Source organism: Corvus brachyrhynchos, unplaced genomic scaffold (assembly GCF_000691975.1).
Source record: "Corvus brachyrhynchos isolate BGI_N302 unplaced genomic scaffold, ASM69197v1 scaffold136, whole genome shotgun sequence".
Classification (NCBI taxonomy): Eukaryota; Metazoa; Chordata; class Aves; order Passeriformes; family Corvidae; genus Corvus; species Corvus brachyrhynchos.
Window position 1 is genome coordinate 8,931,973 of NW_008239080.1, and position 25,927 is coordinate 8,957,899.

General features: G+C 35.0%; 1 protein-coding gene across 1 annotated transcript in view; it reads left to right on the forward strand.

Moving 5' to 3' along the window:
• Positions 1 to 25,927, forward strand: part of CSMD1 (CUB and Sushi multiple domains 1) — a 1,107,925-nt gene that overhangs the window by 831,763 nt on the left and 250,235 nt on the right. Inside the window, exons 13-17 of the mRNA XM_017739215.1 lie at positions 8,698 to 8,880; positions 10,824 to 11,150; positions 12,852 to 13,046; positions 18,095 to 18,233; positions 23,766 to 23,953. Of these exons, the coding sequence (XP_017594704.1) occupies positions 8,698 to 8,880; positions 10,824 to 11,150; positions 12,852 to 13,046; positions 18,095 to 18,233; positions 23,766 to 23,953 (1,032 nt within the window). The remainder of the gene's footprint in view (positions 1 to 8,697; positions 8,881 to 10,823; positions 11,151 to 12,851; positions 13,047 to 18,094; positions 18,234 to 23,765; positions 23,954 to 25,927) is intronic.

Genomic DNA, 25,927 nt, shown 5'->3' on the forward strand with positions numbered 1-25,927 from the left:
AGAAACTTTGAGATCTCGGGGAAATTGTGCATTGCCAAAAAAGGTTAAAAGTTGCTGGACTGAGTCCAGTGCTGGAGGGCAGGATTTGTCCTGCAAGGGCAGAATATAGGAGCATAAGGCCTAAAGATGTTTTCTCTTTTTCTTTTTTTTTTCCTTCAGAAGAATATTTTTGGAGCAATACTTCATCTTTCTTGCTTCTTTACTGGAATATAATAAAGTACAATTATTTGGATGTCCACACTGTATTAATATTGGTACGTTTGGTTGCTTCCAAAGCTAACATTTTTCATTTGAGCACTTACTGTTTCTACAACCTTCATTAGAAATGTACTGAGTTAAAGCTCCAGCAAATCCATACATGATTTCAATCTTTCATTTTGTTTTATGAAACTGTACTTATCACTCTTGGTCTTTAGGGAGGAGGCACACTCGCTATAAGGTGCAGAAGTGGATATTCAGGGAAAATAAGGTCCTCCCATCTAACATTAATTTTGTTTTACAAATAATAAAATAGGCTCAAGATTTTGGTGAGGGTTTATTTTAAGAGTATGAGAAAAAGCAGTGCTTATGTGGGTACATAAGTTTGAGAAGAAATGCACACTTATGTCATGTTAAAGCATCTTCAAAATAGTATGGCAGTATTGTTTACCTATTTGTCTGTAATATTTGTGTAACAAACTGTTAGGATAGGGCTAAAAAAAGAGTATAGATTAAGCTAATTGAAGCAGTTCTATTGTCTGATGATAATTCCTTATTACCATTTATGCTTCAAAATACTATAAATATCTAATTGCAATCCATTTAATGTGTGCTAAATTAATTTTCTATGATGCCAATTCTTAATTAGGATGCCATGTGTCACTAATTTAAATGGTTGAAAGAAGCCCAAATATATTGTGTTATCTGAGTTTATAATCTGAAAAACGTATTGTTTTGTATGACATGTATGACATGGCCAATTTTCCATAAAACCACGTTAACTACTGGTAATTATATTTTTGTCTTTCAACCATTTAGAAATAGTGTCTTATGTTCGCTGTTCCATTATTTTGCTTAGGATCAGTGTTGGCTTTACAATCCTTTTACAAATGATTTGCTAGTAGTAGCTCATTGATTTTCTTTCCAAACAACCACCATGTCTTTCTTGTCAGGACTTAAGATAATTTTAGGTAAAGATGTTTAAGGATATGCCATTGTAAAGGAAGATAAAGCATATAATTTTCCCAGTTTGAGGGGGCAAAATAGATACACAGGTATTTGTTTAATTCCTTGGTTCCTCTTCTCTCCAGTTTTTGGGACAGTTAATACATGTGACCTTGCTCAGTCATGTGGGACCTCCCTCGTTCTCCATAAGTACTTGAAGATAATTGGTAATAGTTCATTGACTGCTTCATTTTAAATACTGAATTTGATTAGCCCCTGTTCACTTGAATATGTCTACATTATCTAAAAGGTCCTTAAGCTGTTCTCTTCCTATTCTGCCCGTCTTTTAATTTTATTTAAACATTTTTTATCTAGATAAGAGGTTTTTTTCTCGAAAAGTGGAAGTGCTCTTCATCCTTCTTTCCTGCTAGCTATTTTTCTTTCTCTTAATTTTAATGACAATTTAATTCTACAAGTTTTGTTACTGCCTTCTGCCTCATTCCATAGTTCACCTTTTCACAATATTCACTCTTATGTTATTCTGATAATTTCTGAGGCAGATGCACTTCCTTTTTCCTGTACTTCCTATTTTCCGTAACATTCTAAGTTGCTTTCCACAGGATAACTTTGTGCTTACTTTTGTTCAGGGCACTGCTCAGCCCTTTGTATTGACAGGCACTTCTCTTTTTGGTAGTAAAGCAAGATGAACACTATAATTTGAACAATATCATGTTTCTTATCACAAAACATTGGAATAAAAATCTACAGTGAGACCAAAAGCATATTGATTCTTGACAATAATAGGTGTTTAGGGAAGTAATGGTGAATTATACAGTGATAGATCAAGAAAGAGAGTATTTTCTCTGTTTCCAGTGATGCATACCTCAAGTCCTTTTTTGTCTCTCAATAAGATTTTCTTCCATGTATTTGTCCAATAACTTTTTGAACACATGTATTTCACACACCCCCACCCAGAAAAAGGGATTTTCACTCTATTTAATTGGTCCTCACTTCCTCAGTAACTTTGATCTTTTGTTTTCCTCCTCTAGTTCTAATGTTGCCTTTTTTAAATGAAAGAGCAGAACTACATGTAAAATTCAACATGGAAATAAAATTTTTGAAGGTTTTTGTGTGAGGTCAGAGTACTATTCTCTGTTTTGTTCACTGTTCCTTTTCCAGTAGTTCTTACCATTTTCAATAGCTTACAGTTTCACAGAATTATTGTTAGTGTGCCAGAGCTTCTGTTCCTGAGTCTGATCTGTCAAATCAGAACCTATCATTGTGCCTGCAAACTCACAATAATGGGGTTTTTTTCCAGATTTATTTTTCTACAAATATTGATAATGAATTTCACATGCTATATCATTACATGGTTAGTAGGTGTCACACATTTTTTGCAACAAGTAACAAAAAGATTCTTCCTCATTGCTGTTCAGATTTGATCTGCATTTACCCCTGGACATGTAAAATTGATTGTAAACAAACCAATTTTTTTTTTCTGCATTTTGTGATAACATATTTAAGTACACAGTAAATATTAAACTTAAAGAAGTTTAATATTGTAAAGGTTTTTTTCTGCTTTATTGTTTTATTGCTTTCAAGGATTTTTTTATTATAAGAGACAATGCAATATGATGTTATTACTGCCAGTAAGCCACCCATATGCAACAGTAGTGAACTGTTAGCTTAAATTGACTTCCTAGAAAAGTTGTTGTTTTTTCATTGATCTGATTCTAAGGTCATGTTCGTATTTTTTATAATATTGATACAGAATGCAATAAGGTGGATGCAGCAAAAATTAATCTACTGGATATGATCTGTGGTCTTTTTTGATAACAGCAAGGACAAAACATTTCAGAGAAAATGTGAGAGTCTCTTAGAATGCTGCTGGGAACTATATGATCTGTGAAGGAGGCCTTCTATTTTTATACTTGGAGACTGATAATAAATTGCACTGTTAAATTTCTTTGAAGAAATTTACTGGAATAATGATAAAATCGTGATCATCTATAAAATTATCATGTAAGGCCATCCTCTTTTTAGCGGTAGGCCAACCTCATTTTAGATTTAATAGCCACTTTTAGAGTCGAATTATGTGCTATATGAAATATTTTTTCTATTAGTTTTGATTTACCATTTTCTTTTTCAGTAGTTGTTCCTATGTTCCATTGCAGGAATCATGTACATAATATCAATCCTTTATTTATGTCCTCTTCTGCAATCCTGAGCATCTCTCTAGCCCTTCTCTTTGTATAAGGTTTTGTTTGTATGAGTTTCTCCTTTGTGTTTTTAAACTGCATTAGGTATTATGTTTGTTAACACAGAGAGGCATGAGGAATAAGAGGAAAAAAAAATCATCAGTTTTCTTGTATATGAAACATGAATTTCTGTGACCTCTCAGAGTTTAGATGTTAAACTCTCTTTTTTTTTTTTTTTTTGGGTGAATATATGCATGTGTCAGTTCACAGCTTCCCTTAATCTATCTTGATAATAGCTAAAATGATAATTATGAAATATTGTCAAATAATTAGGTTTTAGAGCTATTGACTTCAACTTTCTGATAGAAACCTGAAGTTTATTTTATATCTCTTATTTGAAACAATTGATTTTTGCTCAACTCACATGCTTTTAAAACATATTTAGTTTAAATTGTATTTATACATCTGAGTTATTAATGTGTGAGATTATTATTTATACTCTTTAGCTTGTATCCAGATGCAGATTTAATGATTAATGATTCACTAATCATTTAAGCTAGAATATTGGATAGTGTGAATGAAAACACAACAACTGTAAGAATTTAATTTAAACTGTGTATTTGTAAACTAGTAACAAGTGGAAAAAAAAGAAATTACTCCTACCATGAGTAAGTTTAAGAGTGCAAAATCTTCTACTGTATGAATTATTTTATTATACATTTCAGATACCTGAGTCAAAGACTTTACATCAAAAAAGATTTGAATTGCAATGTGACACCTTTCAAATAGCAGTCATAATACATATTTAAATACTTAATATCACTTTTGAATTTCCATATTTCTTCATTTGAAAGAAAACAGAGCAACAGAAATGTCTTTCAATTAAACTCGGAGAGATATGATCTTAAGAGTCAGAAATCTAATCTTTTCATTCTTCTAACATTAAAGAAAGAATATTCCCTGAAACTGAGTAAATAGTTCTAGTTTACAAACAGGATGAAAAGGCTCTTTCCCCAGGCTATTGAAAGAGGTTACATGAAAGCCAAGAACAATTGCATAAGATCAATATTAATATTTTGGTATTTAAACATCAGAGAAAGCTGACGTTTTAATTTAAGCTTGAGAGTTTATGTGCAAACATCATGAAATTCACACAGCTCTAAGAACTCAGATCAAAAGAAGGCCAACATTGAATGAGTACACAGAATAATCCTAAAAGAACAGAGCTTTAATTGCCATGCTAAATAGGTTAGCATAGATCTTATTTTCATGTTTGTTATTTTAAGAACATTTTCTATCCCATAGGACTTTTCTAAGAGCTCAACATAACTTCAACTGAATTGGTCTGAAATGTTCTCTTTTTTAGCAAACTGATACAGAGCATCTTTGCAATTTATGAAACAGAATAATCGATGCATGTGTTGGAGCAATACGCACAATGCATCACGGCTGCATTCAGACATTTAAAAAAACTGTTCACTGACCAAATCAAAGAAGTGCAAGTCAAACAGGTACTGGAAAGGAAAATGAAGTAAAAACCTGTGCAAAATCCCAGAGGAGAGAAAATGTTGGGAATCATTACATGCCTACTATTCTAGATCTAGTTATAAAGAAAGAGTATTCTGTATGTGTAAATACAAAACCATTAATTTTGCCTTCTCTGTCTTCCCTAAGTTTTGGGATGTAAATATATGTAATGGAAACGTAGCTTTTGATTAAAGTGAGTCACAGAATCATTTAAGATCATTAATCCATCCATTAATCCAGTATTGCGAAGTCCACCACTAAATGATGTCCCTCAGTGCCACATCTACATATTTTTTAAATATTCAGCCACTTCCCTGAGCAGCCTGGTCCAATGCTTGACAACTCTTTCTGTGAAGACCTTAGAGCATCTTCCAGTACCTAAAGGGAGCCTTCAAGAGAGCTGCAGAGGGACTTTTTCAACAGCATCTAGTGATAGGACAAGGGGGTGTGGCTTTAAGCTGAAGAGCTTTATATTTCCTCTTTTAGGAAGAAATTCTTTACTGTGAGGGTGATGAGGCACTGGAACAGGTTGCCCGGAGAAGTTGTGGATACCTCATCCCTGGGACTATTCAAGGCCAGGCCAGATTTGAGGAACATGGGCCTAGTGGAAGGTATTCCTGTCCATGACAAAGGGGTTAGAACTAAAAGACCTTTAAGGCCCCTTCAAACCCAAATTCTGTGATCCTATGATAATTATATGAATTACAGTGAGTGTTTTCTGTCAGCCTGAATAACTTTTGACTAGAGTAGATTCCTGTTAGGGATACATATAGTATTCAGTTAAAGGTTTGTGATGATATAGATTCCTAGACCTGGATGGAATTTTTCAATCTTTTTATTGTCAAAATGCAAATAAGACATCCTCAGAAGTATTTTATAAATCTGTCATGTTTGCTGGATTGTTTTTATGTTGAACAAACAAGCACAGACCCTGAAGGTTTAAATAGAAATAGAGTTAATACAATTAGTTTTGACATTTTTTATGAGTTATTTGGCTTTTCAATATAATTTGATTCAAAAACTCCTTCTATTGTGTTTGAGAGAACCTGAAATTTATCATTAAATTGGTTTTTTATGAGACAGATTTTATTAAAACTTTATTTTTCCAAAGAATAAAGTATTTTTAAAAATGTTTGATCTGAAATTAGTGTTTATATTTTTAATATGTATAATTTTTTTGTGCATGCAAATAAGATATTTACAAATCCAAATTATATATCACCCCAAGAAAACTGGGCATTCTTGGATGAAGGGTGATATATTAAGCATAACAAAGTATTTGATTTGTCTCCTAAGTTTACATCGCATTCTTGCCTTCCTCACTAAGAGCTTGGATCTGAAAGCATAACGTACTAGTTTCCTGAAAAAAAAAAAAAAAAAAAGGAATTCTTAACCCACCAGAAACCTTAACTCATGGTAATTTCTGTTAAAAAGTTTTAGTTCACTGATCCATAGCCCTTTCCCATGGCTTGGATGCATAGCCTGAGAGTTAAAAAGTATCGTGATCTGTCTTCTATTTCAGTAAATTTATTACTTCGACATATTTTTTTACTTCCTCTGTAGACTATGGAAAGAAACACCTGTTGCTGTCTTTTAAGGGATGAATCTTAAGCAATGCTTTTGCAAATCCCTGCAGAGAGTTTGGCTTCTGATGCTCCTGCCTAAGACAGAATTGCCCTGATTTTTGAGACAGAAAAGGTTTTTTGACAAAGAGTATGTAGCACATAAACATTTGGCAAAGAGTTTATGATCATTCTCACATGCTGGATTAGATATAGCTCTGCTGTCAGTGAGGGAGATTAATTTCTAAAATGTGATTAAAATGTATATTCTGATTTTCTGTAGCTCCCCATATTTTCATGTAGTATGTAAAGATGTGCATAGCTGAAAACACCCAGGTTTTCAGTGCTATTCTGTGAAAGTAGGAACAGGCAAGTGAAGCTACATTAAAGCATTCATATATGTAATTTTAAATCCTTATTTATAAATATTATTTATAAAATTGTTCCCCCAATATTTTATTGTGTTTATGTACTGGACATTTTGGAAAATGGTTTTTAATTTATACATTCTAACTTTCTGTTAAGACAAATTATTTAAATAAAATAATAATGGGTGCAGGAGACACAGCATCACCAGCAGGTCGAGTAACCTGTTATGTGAAGTATGTGCCATACTTTTCTGAACATCTGACAAGAATCTGCAAGTGACTGCTTTCAGGGTGTAAACATAGCAGATTGACTTCACATATCATAATTCTGCATCCTGTATCTTAAAATTTCACTGGACTCTGCCTAGCAGGCTGCTGCTCCCTGAGAGCTCAGTGAGGGTTTCCTAGGGCCATGTGACCAGTCACATCCCGGAGTCCATTTCAGACAGCCCCGCGACCTGGCTCTGCAGCCAGCAGCATTACAACACAGTGGATGGTAAAGAAGGTAGAGAAGGGTCTCTCATGAGGGTTCGAGATGGCTTTAATCACATCTTGTCCTCACGATGTTCAGAGGTAGAGAGACAACGTGGTCTGGGTGCGGGATGGTTTTGTCAGGGGCCCAGGGGCGGTCCCTGGGTGGGGTTGGGATACAGGAGCAAATAGAGAGAAACCGAGGGAGTGGCCAGGGCTAGGGAGGGAACAAGGGGAGCGTCTGAAATATGAAAAGCAATGGATTAACAGATCCCCACAGTCAAGGTATACACTTCTGCCAGGGTTTAACATTATTAGATTTAACAATATTTGACAGCAAACATTTCCAATGGTGTTAAGTTATATTAATATTTAATACTATTCAGTGAGTTGAATTTTCTTGTTATCTTGAATGTTTCTGATTTCATACCTTGGACTGAACTGTAAAATATTTAAATACCAATAACTTTATCTCTACTTTAATTTAAATCAAATTTACATGATTTCATTGCATATGCAGCAACACAGTTTACAGAATCAGAAGTGCTTTCTTGTTATTTTTTCTGATCAAAGGCAAGTTAATTTTAAAAAATTGCTTTCAGTTTAATGGCAAAGAAATAGAGCCTTCATTTTCTGATGGGCAGCCATCTGTATAGTATTTTGTAAGATGATTCTACCACAGGCAATTGATATTTACATTCTCTTTCCTGACACTTATAGTATTCATAAATTTCAGAAGAATTGAATTTTTTATAGCCTTATCTTGTTTATGTAGATTTGAGATCTTAAAATTAATTAAGAAACAGAGGTTCTAGAGAATATCTTGAAGAATAATTCAAAATGTTAATTTATTTTTGGCATAACTGAATGCAGCTGGGAAAAATGTGGCTCTAATTTGAAGTATGAGATTAAGAAATAATTCCTCAGTTTTGTTTTTATTATACTTTAGTTATTTTAAACTGAAATCCATTGACTCTATCAGTAAATTATATACTTTTAATCATATTGTTAATAGACTTATAAATGGAATTTCAGATGTGAGAGTTAAAAGATTCTTTAGTACGAGTACTTCATTGCCAGAAAAATGATCTACACACCTGTCTCCATGGGTAGGATGGAGACTGTGGCTTTATAATTTTGCCTTCAAATAGGCTGTAATTCAGTGCAGTTGTGCCGTTAAACGTAAGTATTTTGTTATTTTCAGCAGTGCAGCAATGCAGGTATTGAAGCTATTAGCTTGTGAAAGGACTTTAGATCCTAAGTCATCTTTGAGGCAGTTTTACAGCATTTTCCTCTAGTTCATTTTCAGCTGTAAATATTAGTTTAATGTATAATGCCAAATATTTTGAAAGTACTTCTGATACTGACATATAAATTGATTGCAAATATATTTTCCTTATTACTGCATTTGAATTTTTCTATATTCAGAAATAGAGAAAGGAGGTTGTGGAGACCCTGGAATTCCATCATATGGGAAAAGGACTGGCAGCAGTTTTCTGCATGGAGACACACTTACGTTTGAATGTCAAGCAGCTTTTGAACTGGTGGGAGAGAGAACGATTACATGTCAACAGAATAACCAGTGGTCTGGCAACAAACCCAGCTGTGTTTGTAAGAATTATTATATTTTTTTCTGTATTATTTACCTGACCTTAACCTCTCACATTTCTTAACATCTGTGACTAACCAACAGGAAAATATTTCAATACTTCATACTTTTTCAGTCATGGTTTGTTTTTTTTTCAATTGACTCAGTAGCTCATTTGTGGGGAACACCACGCAGGCCTGTTTTTAGAATGTTCTTTCCCCTCCTTTTATATTTAATTACACCACTTAACACTCTTAATGTAAGTGTGTTGAATTAGACTCTAAATGAGCAATTCCAAATAGCAGATAAGTGTTCAAAAGGACTCTGTGGCACATACACATTTCATTCTGGCAGTGCAAAACAGCCTGCAAAGCAACATAAGAAAAGATTGGGATTTTGGGTTTTTTTTAATGGTGATATACCACAAAGGTGTGAAAATTAATATAAAGAAGTTAAGAGTATCAACTACTGGAAAAGGTTAGGTAAGGTTATTAGCTGTGATTTTTGTTTTTAAAAAAAAATACATTTGTTGTTAAAAGAGGGTTGTTGGTTGGGGTTTTTTGGGTTTTTTTTGGGGGGGGAAGGTTAGTTGTTTTTTTGGGGATTTTTTTGTTTGTTTTTTGTTTTTTTTTTTTTGTGTGTTTTTTTTAATATTTATTTTTTATTTTGTTTTGTTTGTTTGCTTGTGTCAGTTTATTTATTTATTTATTGGGGTTTTATTTGGGTTGGGTTTCTTGCTTTTCTTTTTTTTTCCTTTCTGATAAAATAGAGCAAATCTTTCAAGTACACAGGTGTATTAGGCACTTCAGTTTTCCAGATCATGTTAAATTTCCCTATAAAGAATCTTACAATTCAGTACTGTATTTGATAACCATAACAATCATTGTGAGGTGTCCTGTTCTATTTGGGCATGTATGTATTTGGAAGCTGTGTTCGGACAGGACTTAACAAGCTGAGCAAGATTGCTGTGCACCGGAACAATTCTCAATATGCCTTGCAATGCTGAAATGTGTCTAAGCATGTAAAGCCTAGACACAGAGACAGTTCAGCTGCAATGCCCTCTGAAGACAGAAGTTGTGTTTCTTCATGGTGCTGTATTGCATTGGGTTGCTGCATCAGTTTTTGTTAACCATGTAGAATATTTTACTGTGCTCCAGTGTTACATCTGCACATGCCCTATGAAAGAGCATGGAATCTGTAACATCTATTTACATACAGTGAGTACAGTCTGACACATTTGAAGAGCTAAATAATGGTTATCCTTTGTGTTGACTAATATGCAGTGAGTCTTCCTCTTTCTGAATATGCTGTACTTCTGACTACACTACCAGTCACAAGGTCATGACTCTGAAACCAGTAAGGCAATGTCTTGATGAAAATTGGCTCAAAAGAGTCAAAAAGGATGATAGCTATGAATCATTTTTGGTTTTGCTCTATACCATCAATGGGAAACTAGGGTAAAATAAGTTCAGACTGTATACACTTAAGATTTTTTGTTTCAGTCACATCTGAATTTCTTCTGTTATTTACATTCGTATGAACTTTGTATACTACAGAAAAAACTGGCACTTGTGCTTGATTTTTTTTTTTGATTGTTAAATACAGTTTAATGCATATTTGGAAAAATATCATTTCAATTTGGAGGTCGCATTTTCATTTTAGAAGAAACCTGCCAATTTTTGCAAATTCTGATGCATCAAGCATTACTTTTGCTTTCATTGGTATTCACTACATCCTAATCTCTTGCGGGCCCTGCTGCAGTCACTTGGATTCACTTGGGAAAAAGAAAATATGTTATATTGGAGAAATGTTCTGAAAGCGTTAAATGTTTTCTGCTTGAACGTGTGGTAGTTTTGACATCCAGGCTTCAAAAGCATCCTTTGCCACAAGAATAAAAAAAATAAAAGACAAGCATTTATAAAGCTTGTGGATAGTATTTTGAGAATTTTATTGTTCTTTCCTTTAGTTTCATGTTTCTTCAACTTCACCACACCATCCGGAATTATTCTTTCTCCAAATTATCCTGAGGAATATGGGAACAATATGAACTGTGTTTGGTTAATTATCTCAGAGCCAGGAAGCAGAATCCATCTGATTTTCAACGACTTTGATGTTGAACCTCAATTTGACTACCTTACAGTCAAAGATGATGGGATTTCAGATTTACCACCTCTTGGCACATTTTCTGGCAATGAGGTCCCTTCTCAATTGGCTAGTAGTGGGCACATAGTAAGACTTGAATTTCAGTCAGATCACTCTACCACTGGAAGAGGATTTAATATCACTTACACAAGTAAGAATTTCTTTTTTTATTTTATGCCTAGTTTTATGCTTTCTTCATAATAACTAAAATAAAAAACATATTTATGTTTCTAACACAGAAGTAAATTGTCCTGCTTGTATAATTGCATAATTTTTCCTTGTATTCATTAGCTTACCTGAATCCCTATCATTTATTTATTTTAATTGTGATAGTGCTGAGGAATTCTGTTCATTATTTGTCTTTTTTGTTAATATTGCATTAATGCAGAGCACGTAACTGAAGTCCAGAGCATTCAGATCAAATTACCCAGTGCAGGTAATTTAATATACTTCTCAATGGAACCATCAGGAATAAGTTCATAAAGGTATTAATCTTAGTTCCCAAATATTGAGGTGTTAATCTAAAAGGCATAAAAGTATAAAAAATTAACTAAGATATCAATGCAAATAAATAGTTCTGGGAACCTGCTTTGCTTTTGTATGTTTTTTTCTAGTTGAATGGTGTGGAATCTAAGAATACAGACCCCTAAGAATACAGATCTCTTTTCTGCATTACACATAATATTTACACTGTGGTTTTTCTAGTGTCTAGAACACAGCTGAACTGATGCAGAAGTCTTCCCTGTAAGAGTGCACTAATTTAAAATCATTCTTCTATCTGACTACTGTCCCTTTAGGAATTTTAAGGATGCACTCTCTTTGAAAAGGAAAATCTCAAATGTATGAAATTTAGTTGCAACTGGGAAACCAGTTCAAAAGTTGTTAAATGTGGACCTACAGGCCATATGCATATACAGAGCTACTGAGAAAATAAGTCTCTCCTGTTTGGGCAACCAGGCTAAGAAATATCTGGCTACAGATGGCCCTGTGTTTTGTTTATATAAAAATGTTTTACTGAACAGTACTCTCAATAGAAGACTCCGGTAACAGCATTGTCATGTAGAAAACATTTTTACCTTTGCTGTAGATTGCTAACTCTTCTAAAAGTTTTATGAGTCATTCAAAGACGCTACTTGAAGAAATTATCTTCTAAGGTTATGGAAGTTAATTGACAATAAAGATGTCTTTGAGACCTTTTGTACTATTTCTATGTTGTGTCAATTAAAACAATAGTGTTTGTGGCTAAGGTGTTCTCTTGCATTATTTAGAATGATTCCCCACATAAAGCTGGAATTCATTGATTTAAATCTTTTTTAAGTTTTAGATGCCTAAATTGGTCTTTTGCTTTTATAGGAAGGGATAATTTTTGTCCTTTGAAAAAAGGCAGGAAATAAAAAGGGGAGGCCATTTCCTCTTGTTTTATCACTTGGTATCTGTGAGAAGAGACCAATACCCACTTTACTACAACCTCCTTTCAAGAAAGCCTCCCTTTCTTCGGGTTAAACAACCCCAATACCCTTGTGCTAGAGACAAACCAGATGGATTTTGACCAGAGGAAACTTCAGGCAAATGGTTCTTGAGTATCTAAGCCACACATACCTAAAAAACCTCTGAATTACAGCTATGTTGGATGTGTGTGAATGTCATTGGATTTGAAGCTGACTTTTTATTGAGAAATATTCTATACTTTGAATTATATACTACTATGTATGCATTATATATTATAGTATTACAACTGAAATATTATTCTCCTCCTTCTCCAAAGAAAAAGACACAAAGTTTAAAGGGGTGGTTGTTGTTATTGCTATTATTGTTGGTTTTATTACTAGTATTATTACTATGTTTTTATCAGCCTTTGGTCAGAATGAGTGCCACGATCCAGGCATTCCTATAAATGGGAGGCGCTTTGGAGACAGATTCCTTCTGGGAAGTTCTGTTTCCTTTCACTGTGATGATGGCTTCGTGAAGACTCAAGGCTCTGAATCCATAACCTGTATTATGCAAGATGGAAATGTAGTATGGAGCTCCACTGTCCCACGTTGTGAAGGTAAGGGCACAGTCTTTACTTTGCACCTACAGTTTGAATAATGACACTACTTAAATTTGGCTTAGTTTTTATATTTTGCACATAAATAAGACTTCTTTGCCTGAAGTTATTCATTCATCTTAACACTCTTCCAGTCAAATGAGAGCCCAGTAATAGAAACAGGATACCCTGCTTTTGTATTCTTGGAATAAATTAGCATTCTAAAAACCTGATTGCTATTGTTTTCAAGTTCTGATTGTCACCATCATTACTTGGTTGTGAATTATAACTGCTGTAATAGTTTTGGCTGTAGCACACTGAAGAACATAATTATCTACCTCAAACAAAGTAACTAAAGCTTCTATTTAAAAGTCTTTTTTGAAAATTTACCCCTTTAACTTTCTCAAAAGGAAAGTATGCCTGAATTTCTGTGTGTAATATTATAACCTGCAGTACACTTATTCCTGAGAAATATAGTGAAAACCAGAGCTATGTTTAATATACATGATATTCCAAACAAATTCCAAATTTATTTGCTTGTTCTTTCCTTGGTGAATAAACAGACTAAGATGATCTCTACTTAGGTTTAAATCTCTCTTTAGAATGAAACACAGTAAGAAGAATTCCTTGATGCTTAACAGGGATGGGTCCTAAAGGCAAGGCAGATGAGTACATTTAATAAATGATTAACATATATTTTTTTAAAAATAATATTCAAAATTTGTAACTTTTATTAAACAATAGATACATAGACTCCAAATTAAAAGATTTTTTTGGGGGGGTGGGGAGAAACTAATCCAAACCTTCTAATTGGTACAAATCTCACATTTCCAATAATTTCAGTGTCATTGCAATTACTTAAGGATCTGGATCATATCACTTTCATGGTTTTTGTTATTTGGGCAATTTGAGAACTCAGTTCTCATAAGACTGTGCATTTCAGAAAATTTAGAAATACTGAAGACTCCCCTCCCATGTCTGCAGTCTGTTAGAAGAAGTGTATGTGAACCTAGATGTTGTACTACCAAGATGTCTTATCCTGATTAAAGCACGTTACCCAGTGGAACAGGGTTTTTCTTTTATTCTTAGACCAAACCCAGCCCACTCCAAAGCAGGGAGTAGGGTGTTTTTTTTCATCAGAAGATTTTATTCTCATTTTGAAACTCTAGATACGATTGTTAAAGTATTCAATTTAATCTTTGTGTAATTTTATTTTTGCAAACACATAGGTAAAGGACCCAAGATTAGCACTTTGAAGGAAAAAAAGAGAGATAAAAAATTAATTTCTGAAATTACTTTTTCAGAAAATACATAGGTACCACTCAGCCTTTCTTTGAACCTTGTAGAATGTTTACTCAGTTTTTATTGAGGAAAGGATTAAACTAAGAGACTGATTTGAGGTTTGTTTTTTTTTTTTTCTCTTTGTTCCTTTTATAGAAGGAAGTAGTTGCATTCAGGGTATGTTCTTTTCTGATGTGGATTCTCTTGATAGTTGAAGGAGTTTCTGGACTTGGATTATAGTATGGACTAAGCATCCTAAGCATGATTTAGTTTGCTTCTAGTTTATTACCACAGGCCTGGGCCCTAGGGTATATCACCGTGTCCCGCAGCCATAGGGAGGAGGAGGAGAGAAGATCCAGCAGGCAGGAATTGTGCAGCAAGATTGATTTATTTGATTATTTTACAAACTCTTTTTAGACTTTTTTCTTCATAGTCTAATTGGACAAAGGACCAGCCACCCCTTGGGGGTGATTGGCTAAAATCCTAAAACATCCATTGTCAAAATATTTTTCTACTATACCATAAACAAGACTTTTCAAGGTTGCAGGTGGCTTGGTTGCTTACATTCTCTGCTACCTCTTCTGTGTGAGAGAAAAGTCTCTCATGGACTTAGAAAATAGCAAGAAAATCCTTGCTAGCAGCATTTTTGTATCTACACTAGTTGTCTGAGATTTCTGAACAACTGTTACTTTTTTGTTGTTGCTCTTCTCTGTGTCTTTGTATACATAACACTCTATAAGCAGCACCTGAAATACTTGAAGTAAATGATGTACATGAAGTGTTATAGTTAGTTGAGGATCAACAGTCTTATGATTGTTCTTGTTTATAATATGACGAAATTTAATTTTAAAAAATACTATGGAATAAATTTATTTCTTCATTAACTATACACATTTAAGGTAAATGCCATTTTACTGGCCTTTCATTTTGCTTCAAAGAAAATTTGGTGTGTTTCAGGATTTGTGGGTTGCTTTTATTTCCCACTCAAATCTGGAAAAAATTCCTAGAGACAAGGGCTAGTCATAAGTGAAATCAAAAAACCTCTCCGATTAGTTTTTTTGTGTTGTTAAAAACATTGAAACAAAACTAGACATATTAATTTACAACTCACAAGTTCATGTTGCCATCCGTTTCTATATGGCATAATAGGGGTTTTTTTGTCACTGCTTAGAGAACTAGAAGAAAACTAGCAAGATTTCCTGCACTGAAATATGGAATTTTCTGATAATGATACCATTGACTTCTTCTATGAGGACAATACAAAGGATACTAAGATAAAATTACCTGACCTTGAAAGTGTTCCTGTTAAACTGTGCCATAGCCTTTAGTAAAGCATAACATCTCAAAGCCCTGTGCTCTGACAGCTTAAATTTTTAAGGGACTCATGTTTTCCTAAATTTGTTCTGTCATTTCTGCTGTTGTTTAATCCTGCTCCAAAATCCTTTGGTTTTGCTGCGAAAAATGCTCCCTGTCTAGCCCTCTTATTTTCATAGCCCTCTTGCAATACATTCTTTTTAACTTTTTATGGAGGAGGATCAGGTCAGAGAACATTTAAACAAATTTGACATACAGGAATGGGCCTGATTGGATGCAGCCAAGAATTCTGAAGAAGCCATCCAATGACATTGCAAGGTCATTCAATATCTTGGGAAGCTGATTTAAACCAGGGAAATCCCTGAGGACAAGAAGAAATCAAATTCCAATCTTGAAGAATGGAAAGAGGGAAGATCTGAAGAGCTACAGGTCTCATCTCTATCACTGGGAAAGGTGATGCAACAATATTCCTTGAAACCATTTCCGAACCATATTCTGTAGTTTAAACTCAGCTGGAATTTAAGCCCCATGCAGCTGGCTCCCTTCCCCTCCACTCCCACCTGTGAGAGGAAGACAAAAGGCAGATATTCTGAGTTAAGAACAATTTACTGAAAACAATAATGAGATAAGACAGAACAACAATATTAATAACAAAAGTATTCAAGAGAGGGTGATTCATATACAAAAAAGTGCTCACCGACTCCCTGACTGACCAACCAACCCAACCAGGCTCCTGGTGTGCGTGGCCACGGAGACAAAGACAAAATGCCCCCCCAGAGCCTCCCACTCATGTTTTTCCTCCACCCGATGTCACGCTCGCTTCTTGGAAGTGAAGTCCCTGAACTCTGACCCTGGAGATGGTGTGAGTGGTACAGAATAACAGCCCAGGTGTGCCCGCACAGCTCCAAATTCTGCCCCCTCAGGGCTACTGCGAGAAAAGCAACTCTGTCCAAGACAAAAGTAGGACAGAATGAAGAAAACTATGGTGACTGGGACTAATCAACACAGATTTATGAAGAGGAAATCATGCCTGACCAACCTAATTCCCTTCTGTGTTGAGATGAGCTGTCTGATGGATCAAGGGAGAGTAATGTATATTCAGTTTTAGTAATGCGTTTGGCACTGTGTCATGCAAAATTCTCAATGACAAATTGATGAAGTAGGGACTAGAGAAGTGAACAGTGAAATGGACTGAAAACTGACTGAACTATTTGGCTCATAGAATTGTAGTCAGTGTCACAAGGTCCAACTGGAGGTTAATTCATAGTGGTGTAGCCCAGGGCTCAATCCCCTATCCAATACTGTTTAAAATCTTCAGTAGTGAACTGAATGCTGAGGCAGAGTGTACTCTGAACAAGTCTGCAGATGATGTAAAACTGGGGGGAGTGGCTGGTGTACCAGATGTTTGTGCTGCTGTTCACAGGGACCTTGGAAGAGAGGCAGGAGAACTGGGCTGAGAATAAATGACACATCTTTCCCATCTATTCAGCATTGATGAGGCTATGTCGGGAGCACTGTGTGCACTCCTGGGATCCATAGTATAAGAAAAATGTGGACATACTGCAGTGAGTCCAGTGAAGGGTCACAAGGATGATTAAGGACTTGGAGCATCTGTCATACAGGAAGAGGTTGAAAGAAATGCGCTTGTCTTGACTGGAGAAGGAAAGGCTCAGGACTCAAGAGAGTTCTTGTCTATATATATAGATAACTAATGGGATGGTTTAAAGAAGGTGGACCTAGACTCTCCTCAGTGGTGTAAAATCACCAGACAAGAGGCAGTGAACAGAATATGTGGAAACAGAAAAAATGTTTAAACAGAAATACGTGGATTTCTGTTTAAACATAAGAAAAAACTTGCACTGTGAGAGTGATCAAACATTGAAACAGATTGCCCAGAAAGTCTGGGGAGTGTCTGACTTTGGAGAGAAGGCATGATCCTGACTGGACATGGTTCTGTGCCGTCTGTTGTATTGAGCAGGAAATAGACTAGATGGTTTCCAGACATCTCTTACAACTTAAATCGTTTTATGATTCAACAGAATATTTACAACTGCCAGTTTCACTGAGCTCAGTGATTACTCAAAAAGGTGGCACAGTACAACAGTAATAATTACTTGGAACAATTTGTCTGATGTTTCCATGTAAATATGGAATCATACTGGATCTAAATGTGATGAGACAGTATAATTTTTTAACAAGATACTGTGCTTTTCAACAGAAGGAAGCCTGGCAGACCCAAGTGCCAGGCTCTGTGTGTTAAAATATATACAGAGTAATAAGTCTAGATAAGATACATTGCAGGCCTTATGAGTCTGAAGAAAACAAAGTGCTCATAACACTGTGTTAAGCTATTAAAACTATATTAAACTTATTTTTCGATGCATTTTAATTTGATTTTTTGCAATTTCTTTGACTATGTAATATATTAGAAATACTGGGTATATTATAAGTATACATGGGTTTTTTTCTTTCAGCACCATGTGGTGGACATTTGACAGCATCAAATGGTGTTATCTTGCCACCAGGGTGGCCAGGATACTACAAGGACTCACTTAATTGTGAATGGGTGATTGAAGCAAGACCAGGACATTCCATTAAGATCACTTTTGACAGGTGAGAATCATAAAGTCAAACAAGAAGTAAGGTCTGAACATAAATATTTTTTTTATTATTGAAGAATAAATATATTCTTTAAGAAACCAAACCACAAACATGGACTTCATTACAGTACTCACAACACTATTCCTTCAAGTAGGCAATTAAAGTTTTCTAATGTGTTTACATTGCCTTTATTATAAGACTGGAGAGGCTGGAGAGGAGCCCTGTGGAAAGAGATCTGGGAAACTGGGTTAATGGCATGTTGAATATGAGTCAAAACTGCACCCTGGAAGCTGAAAAGACAACCATCTTCTGGGGTGTATCAAACACAGCAAAGCTAGCTGGTCAAGGGAGGTGACTGTCCTGCTCTGCAGTTCTCTGCTGTGGCATTACCTTGAGTACTGCATGCAGTTTTGGGTGTCTCACTGTAAGAAAAATACCAAACTATTAGTGTGTGTGAAGAGGATGACCAAAATGGTGAGAGGTCTCAAGGGCAAGACTTAAAGAGAAGTGGCTGAGGTCACTTGGTTAATTAATCTTGGAGAAGGCTCAGGGGTGACCTCTCGACAGTCTGCAGTTTAGGGGGGCAGTGGAGTGGGAGGTGCTGATCTCCTCTCTCTGGTGACCAGCAGTAGGACAAGAGGAAATGAAATTACGCTGTGTCAGGGGAAGTTAAGTTTGAACATTAAGGAAAGGTCCTTCACTGAGAGGGTGGTCAGTCATTGGAACAAACTCACAAGGGAAATGGTGATGGCACACAGCCTGTCAGTGTTCAATGAGTGTCCTCCAGACACTCTTAGCCATATAGTTTTGTTTTAGGTAGTCCTGTGAGAAGAAAGGTTTACTCAGATACAGGTGGGAATGCCCAAGTACCTCCCCTGGGATGGGGAGTTTCACACTGGATGATGTGGATAATAATGTGGATTACGGGACACTTCCAGAGTCTTTGAGAACTTCTAAGACAATATAGCTGCCTATCAGGTCAGTGCAGTTGAGCCAGTTACGGCCCATCAGCAGAGATTAACACCCTTGGGCTGTATGTGAATGCCCCGTATATCCCGGACAGGGGAGTTATCACAGCTCAGTTCACTGAGTATGGACAAAGATACCACACCCGCCTCACAGGGTTTGTCTCTTTCATTATCTCCCTCAAGACTCAGCTGTAGCCTGAGGTGGTGGGTCTGCACCTGGGTGGTTACTTTGCACATCAGCAGCTTGCCCCCGGAAAGTTTGATCTTCTAGTATCACTTGTGGATACATTCTGTTTCCCAGACCTGGGGTGATTGGACAAGAGTACCCCCTTTATCTTACCTCAAGTTCTCATCACAGTCTAAATTCCAGTTAGTAGACATATTTGGGGAGGCGTGGGCTTTGGTGGTTGCAGATGAACAGCTGCTTCTTTGCAGTTTGCTGTAGCAGGCAAAAGTCCTCCAATGATTTTAACAATGTTTAAGCCAATAACCATTTTGTCTCTCACATCTGGGTCTTCAAAATGCACATCTTGTATCTTGCATTTCACGCTGCAAAGAGCTATTGAAAGACTAAGAATCATTTTAATACAATGGACATTACATGGATAAAAACTAACAGTTGATAAAAGTCTCACAGTGAAATTTTGGGTTTTCTATAGAGATCTCGTTCAGCATATACAAAAATGATCTTAAAATGGAGCAAATTAGACTAATAATACTAAGCTCTCCAGGATATTAAAAACAAGGTATGACTGATGATTTGCTGAAGATTCTTACAAGACTGGATGTATGGGCAACCACATTGCAGGTAGATTAAATAAATGCAAATTGAATCATACATATATAAAAAAAATACTATCTTGCCAGATAAAACAACATATTTTGAACTTACACTGGTCAATGAGCTGCTAAAATTCTGGTAACTGTCAAGAGATCAGAATGAAAACTAACACATAAATAGAAGATTCTTGTAAACATGATTCGGGGCACAATATATAATGTAGGGGAGAATATTAAAATAGGTTGTATATTGTTTACCATATCCTTTTCTAGTCCTGATTTGTATTGTTATTATAAAGACATTAAGATTGGCAACAAAGGAGATAATGACAAATAGCAAAGAAAAATGGGAACTGTTTATAAACAGTTTTTATAAAATTATCATGTTACTTCTTACAACAACTAAAGGTTCTTTGCTTCCATTGTATTTGGCAGGAAGTTCCAGAATTTTAAGATGCTGACTATTTTCTCATTAAAGACTTTATAGTATTTATAAGTTTATATTTATTTGCAAGCTTTTTTTTTGTTTGTTTAATTAACGATCAGAAGCCTGAGGTTCAGGGATGTCTTCCTAAATGGAAATAGCAGTATTAGTTATAAGATGGAGCATTTTAATTTTATGAAAGGAAATGCATTGCCTGAAGTTGCAGATGTTTGAATGCCCATGACCTTAACAGTGTGATGACAATATTTCTGAGAAAATTAATGACAAACATAGGCTTCTGTGACATGTGGTCAAATTAAGAACATAATTTGCTTAATTTTAGACAGATGCACACTCATATTCCATTGACAGAATTCTAGAGTTTTGTGTACAATTTGAACCGCAATGAAATTAAACAATAACTTGGAGTTTACTTTCCAGAGTCCTTAGAAACTTTCCAGAAGTAGCAGCAAATGACTACGTGACCCTATGATTATTGTACATTTTGCATTTCAGATTGTGCCTAATGCCTGGAAGGGTAACATAAAAGTAAAATCTAATTGATTCAAGCCATGAAGAAAGGGGTAGAAGACTTGAAGACCTTTGGTACTTTGAATATTGATAAAAAATCATTTGATAATTTATACAACTAACGTCTTTATCCGAAACCTACTTAACTGTATGAAGAATAGTATAACATAAAAATTATCTATGTACATTTGGAGGACGTCCTACCTTATACTAATATGAGTAAGCTAATAAGCATTAAAATAAACTAAAAACCCAAAAAGTAACCCTTAATTAGGGTTTCTTTCAGTAGTGTTGAAGAGCATCCAATAACAAATTGTCTTATCACTTTAGGGAAAATGCAAAGACTGAAAATAAAAACAAACAACAAGCCCAACCCAATTCGAAAAACAACTCACTCTCTTAAACCCTCAAAACCAGACAAGTGAATTATAAAGTCACATCTGAGTTTGGCAGGAGCAGGAACCTACTGGGAATAAAGATCATTGTCACAGTAGCAATTGCTGTAAGAGTTATTTTCTGTTTTCTGTCTCCAGCAAGGGTTTGCCATCCATTGTTGTCAGACTGCCCTGCTAAGAAAACTGCAATTGCTGGCTGAGAGCACTTTATTCCTAATTAGTTTCCCTCACAAACATAGCTGTCAAAATAATTGAACTATTCAATTATTGATCTTGAGTCTATTCATTATGAGTACAAATAAAGTATTTAAAACAGCCTAGCAGTATCTGTCTGTTTTCATCATTCTGCTACAGGATAAATCAATGTATGATCTCTGAAATTATGGAAGGGTACTGAAAAACTGTCAAGTACTTTAGTGATGCTCTCTGTAACTGTCTATTTTGGTAAATTAAATAGAATCAGTGGGCCCTTCCAGACACAAAAACTCATGTGTTTATGCAGCTAAATTGTTGAAATAGGCTCCAACATGCTTCTTGAGTTTGTCAACCAGCATTCTCCCAAATAATTATCAAACATGGCCAGGAGTTAGTGTGGGCAAGCAACCATTCATAATAGGAAATTTGAATAGTATCTCCTTCTTTTAGAAGCTAAAAGATGTATTTAATAATATGGATGTAGGCCATTCCATGCTAGCTATTTCACTGCCAGAAATGGGCCTTGAAAAGGCTTAATGTATCAGCAAACCTGCAAGCCCTGTATTCCACTGTCAGAGTGAATAGACAGCAGTAAAAGCAATCTGGATTTTATCCAGCGTGTCTGAATAAAGTAGGTAGTACCATAAATCTAGAGTTTTCTGTGTGAAGAGGAAGGAATGATATGAAGTGCCTAAGTCAGTTTCCCAGCAGTCATTAGTTCCGATAGGAAAGCAAAAGATTTCTGATTTCTGACTGTGCTTTTGTTTTCAGAGAACCATGGGAGAAGAACTAGAAAGAATACTAAATACTTGCTAAAACTGAACTCGTTCTTACCCATATTGATGTGTCTGTGAAGATGTTTTTACAAGACCAATGCTATTTGTTCTGTAAAATGTAATGGCCTGGGTGGGAGCTTGGTCATTCTGTCATCCTCGCCTGACAAAGTATAAAGTTTATTTACACTTTGAAGGAATGTCAAATATATTTCCACTTTCTTGAGTGCTTAATATTTTGCAGTTTTCATTAATTGCAAGAATGCCATTTCTTATCTCTAGACCCCCTAAATGTGTCCCATATTGGCAAGGCAGCTAAGGGCACTCACTTTGAAAAAAGTATTGTATTGCGTAGGGATTTCTGTTGCTCTGAACTAATAAGCCTTATGGGAATAGAAGAGAAAAATCTCAGAACATATGCACTTCTGAAAGATGAAAATAAGAATATTGAATTTGCATGCAAATATATTTAGACCGGTATAGATATCTGTGTAATAGCACAAACTTCATTGACAGGAAAATTTATGTGTGCATGGTTTAGATGCTACAGCATATCAGAATCTGGTATAACCACAAACTATCTTGAAAAGCATCTGATGTAAAAAGCGACAGTTCAAGTTCATCTAGAGAAAGAGCAGATTTGTGCTGTTTGATTTAAAAACTAGTAGTAGATGACTGCACGTGTAGACATCCATTATGAACTGGAGAAATGTGATATGGGTTAGTGATTGACAGACACATTGACTCAGGTGTTGATTTTAAAGTTATTTTTTCTTCTAAATCAACCCTCATTAGTCTCCTTGCTCTCCATTCTTGTCTATATTACATGGTTTTTTTTGACACATTAAAGTAATCTAAGAAGTCATGCTTATTATAACTGTAACAAATTTCAAATTGAGAGCTTGATTTAAATCTAGTGGATTTTTACTGCTTTATTTCATACAACAAAAAAGATTACATAAAAGTAAAGTAACAAGCTATGTTAGAATAAAATCTTTGGATAAAAAAAATGAACAGTTGACTGTCTATAAAACAACTTTTGCCAAATAGAAAATATCAAATAACGAAATTATTGGGATGAAATAATTAAATGTTATTGAAGATATTCCTAGGGTGTCCACCTATTTTTTAATCTGAGGGCAAAAAATTTCTTGGATCTTCATAATGCGATTTTGTTTGAGACAATTTGCATTTTTGGACCCAGATTTAGAAAAATGTTTTTCTAAAGGCCAGTCATATGGCTGATCTGAAGTATTCTGAATCCCTTACGAATTTATACTATACCGCAAAACAAGGCGAGGAAAACTATTCATGAAACCTTCTTTAATTGTTATTCTCAGTAACAGATTGATGGATCTATAGATATGTAATATTTTAATGTGTGGTATTCTTGATCACTTACAAGTGGGTTGCATTTCTTATAGTTAAAGAAAACACCATCCGTCTATCTATCAGCTGACCTGCATATTCCTTTTCAGATTCCAAACTGAAGTTAATTATGATACTTTGGAAGTCAGAGATGGGCCAGCAAATTCATCACCATTAATTGGAGAATATCATGGAACACAAGCACCCCAGTTCCTTATCAGTACTGGAAATTATATGTATCTGCTGTTCACTACAGACAACAGTCGTTCCAGTGTTGGTTTCCTAATTCACTATGAGAGTAAGTCTGGTATTTCTTGAATATATTTTTACTTAATCTTGAAAAAAGCCATTCAGTTAGAAAACGAGCAAACAAATGGGAACAAATAAAATTCAGTAGCTATATTTGTGTAAGAACTAATTATGTTTACTCTATGCTGTAGTGACAGATAATTCTGGAACTATTCATTTTGGAAATTTTTTCTTCATGAATTCTTCTTTGTTATTCAGTTATTCCATACTGTGTTATTCTTCTGTGTTATTCCATACTTATTGACCTAGTTGTTTAATCAAATGCAAAGTAATTTTAGAAACTTTCCCTAGTGGGTAAAGATATGTTTTTCTTTCTTGGTTGCTTTGGATGTCCCCTACTCTCTCTCACTTTCACTTTCTCTCATTTTCTCTTTCTCTGGTTTTAATATGTTTTGCAGGGATGAACATACTTGGACACCTTATCTATAATTGTTCCAAAATGCAAATAAATTAATAATAATATCCCCATATGAACTACAGAATCATCATAATAGCATTTTCTTTTAAATTAAATGCATAAAATGACGTATATTAAATGGTATGAAGTCACACTGGTCTTTATATGATAGTACAGCCATTCACTGAATTATTTACTGAAGAGAGCTTGTGTGTTTACTGTGGTTGTGCCAACCTAGTAACATCATTTTTATCTGTTGTTCTTATTTGGAAACTAATTTGATTGCTGTAAATGTGCTGTAATATTGAATCTGGAATAGTGTCCAGACATATTTTAGAGCCACATCAAAACATGGAAATTCTGCATAGTTTCTTTTAACTTCGGCTTAGGTATGGTGGTAATGGCTGAACAGATAATAGTACGATAAACTTCAAGGCTACTGAATCATGTAAAGACAACAGTAGATAGGTTTCTGCATGAGTTACCTGCAGATGCTGATTTTCCCTGTTTTTATTGGGTCTAAATGTTGCTGTTATGTTTCACAAGATAGTCCTTAAATATTTATAATTTTGTATTTTATTTTAAGCCATCTTAGGTAGATATCTTTTTTTATGTTAAAAATTAAACCAATTAGTAATAAAATATCTGGCCTACACATTCTTAAAGAGAAAGGTCTAATTATGAAATTATTTAGAAGAGTATTCATATATTCACTTTTTACCTCTATTGAAAAATTTAATATCTGACACATGGGACACTAGTATTTCAGTGCTGTTGCTCTAGGTAGTCTGATAAAATGTCAAAGTTAGAATTCATAAGTACACTTTAAAGCTTAAAGTTGGGTTGGATCTTGAGCAAGTAAAGATGACAGAAAGCTAGTAAATGATCTCCATCCTCTTTTACATATAGTTCCCCTGCACAGAATATTAAAAAAATACCCTATTGTATAAAAAGCTAATATGTTTATAATTTTTAAAGTCATAGCAAAGCTAAAAAATTTTGTCTCACAGCATCTTTTAGAGCAGATTGACTCCCTGAATGAAGCACTTTTCCAGTATAAACAATATTTTAAAGGGTAGCTGGTGTAAATTTTTGCTTAGACACAAATTAGAAGATCATAGAATAACAGAATCATCAAGGTTGGAAGAGACCTTCAGATCATCTAGTCCAGTCCAGCACCACCATAATCACCCCTAAACCACATCCCCAAGTGTTACTTCCAGATGCCTCTTGAACACTTCCAGACAGTGACTCCTTCTCCTTCCTGGGCAACTTACTGCAATGCCTAAACACTCTTGTGATGATTTTTTTTTTATTTTCTAATAGCTAATCTGAACCTTCCCTGGTGTAACTTAAGGCCATTTCCTCTTGTTCTTTCATTTGAGACATGGCAGAGGAGACTGACCCCCATCTCACTACAACCTTCTTTCAGGAAGTTGTAGAGGTTAAAGAGGTCTCTTCTGAGTCTCCTCTCCTCCAGACTAAACAATCCCAGCTGCCTCAGCCTCTCATCACAGGACATACCTAGATCCTTCACCAGCTTCATTGTCTTTCTCTGGACTCATT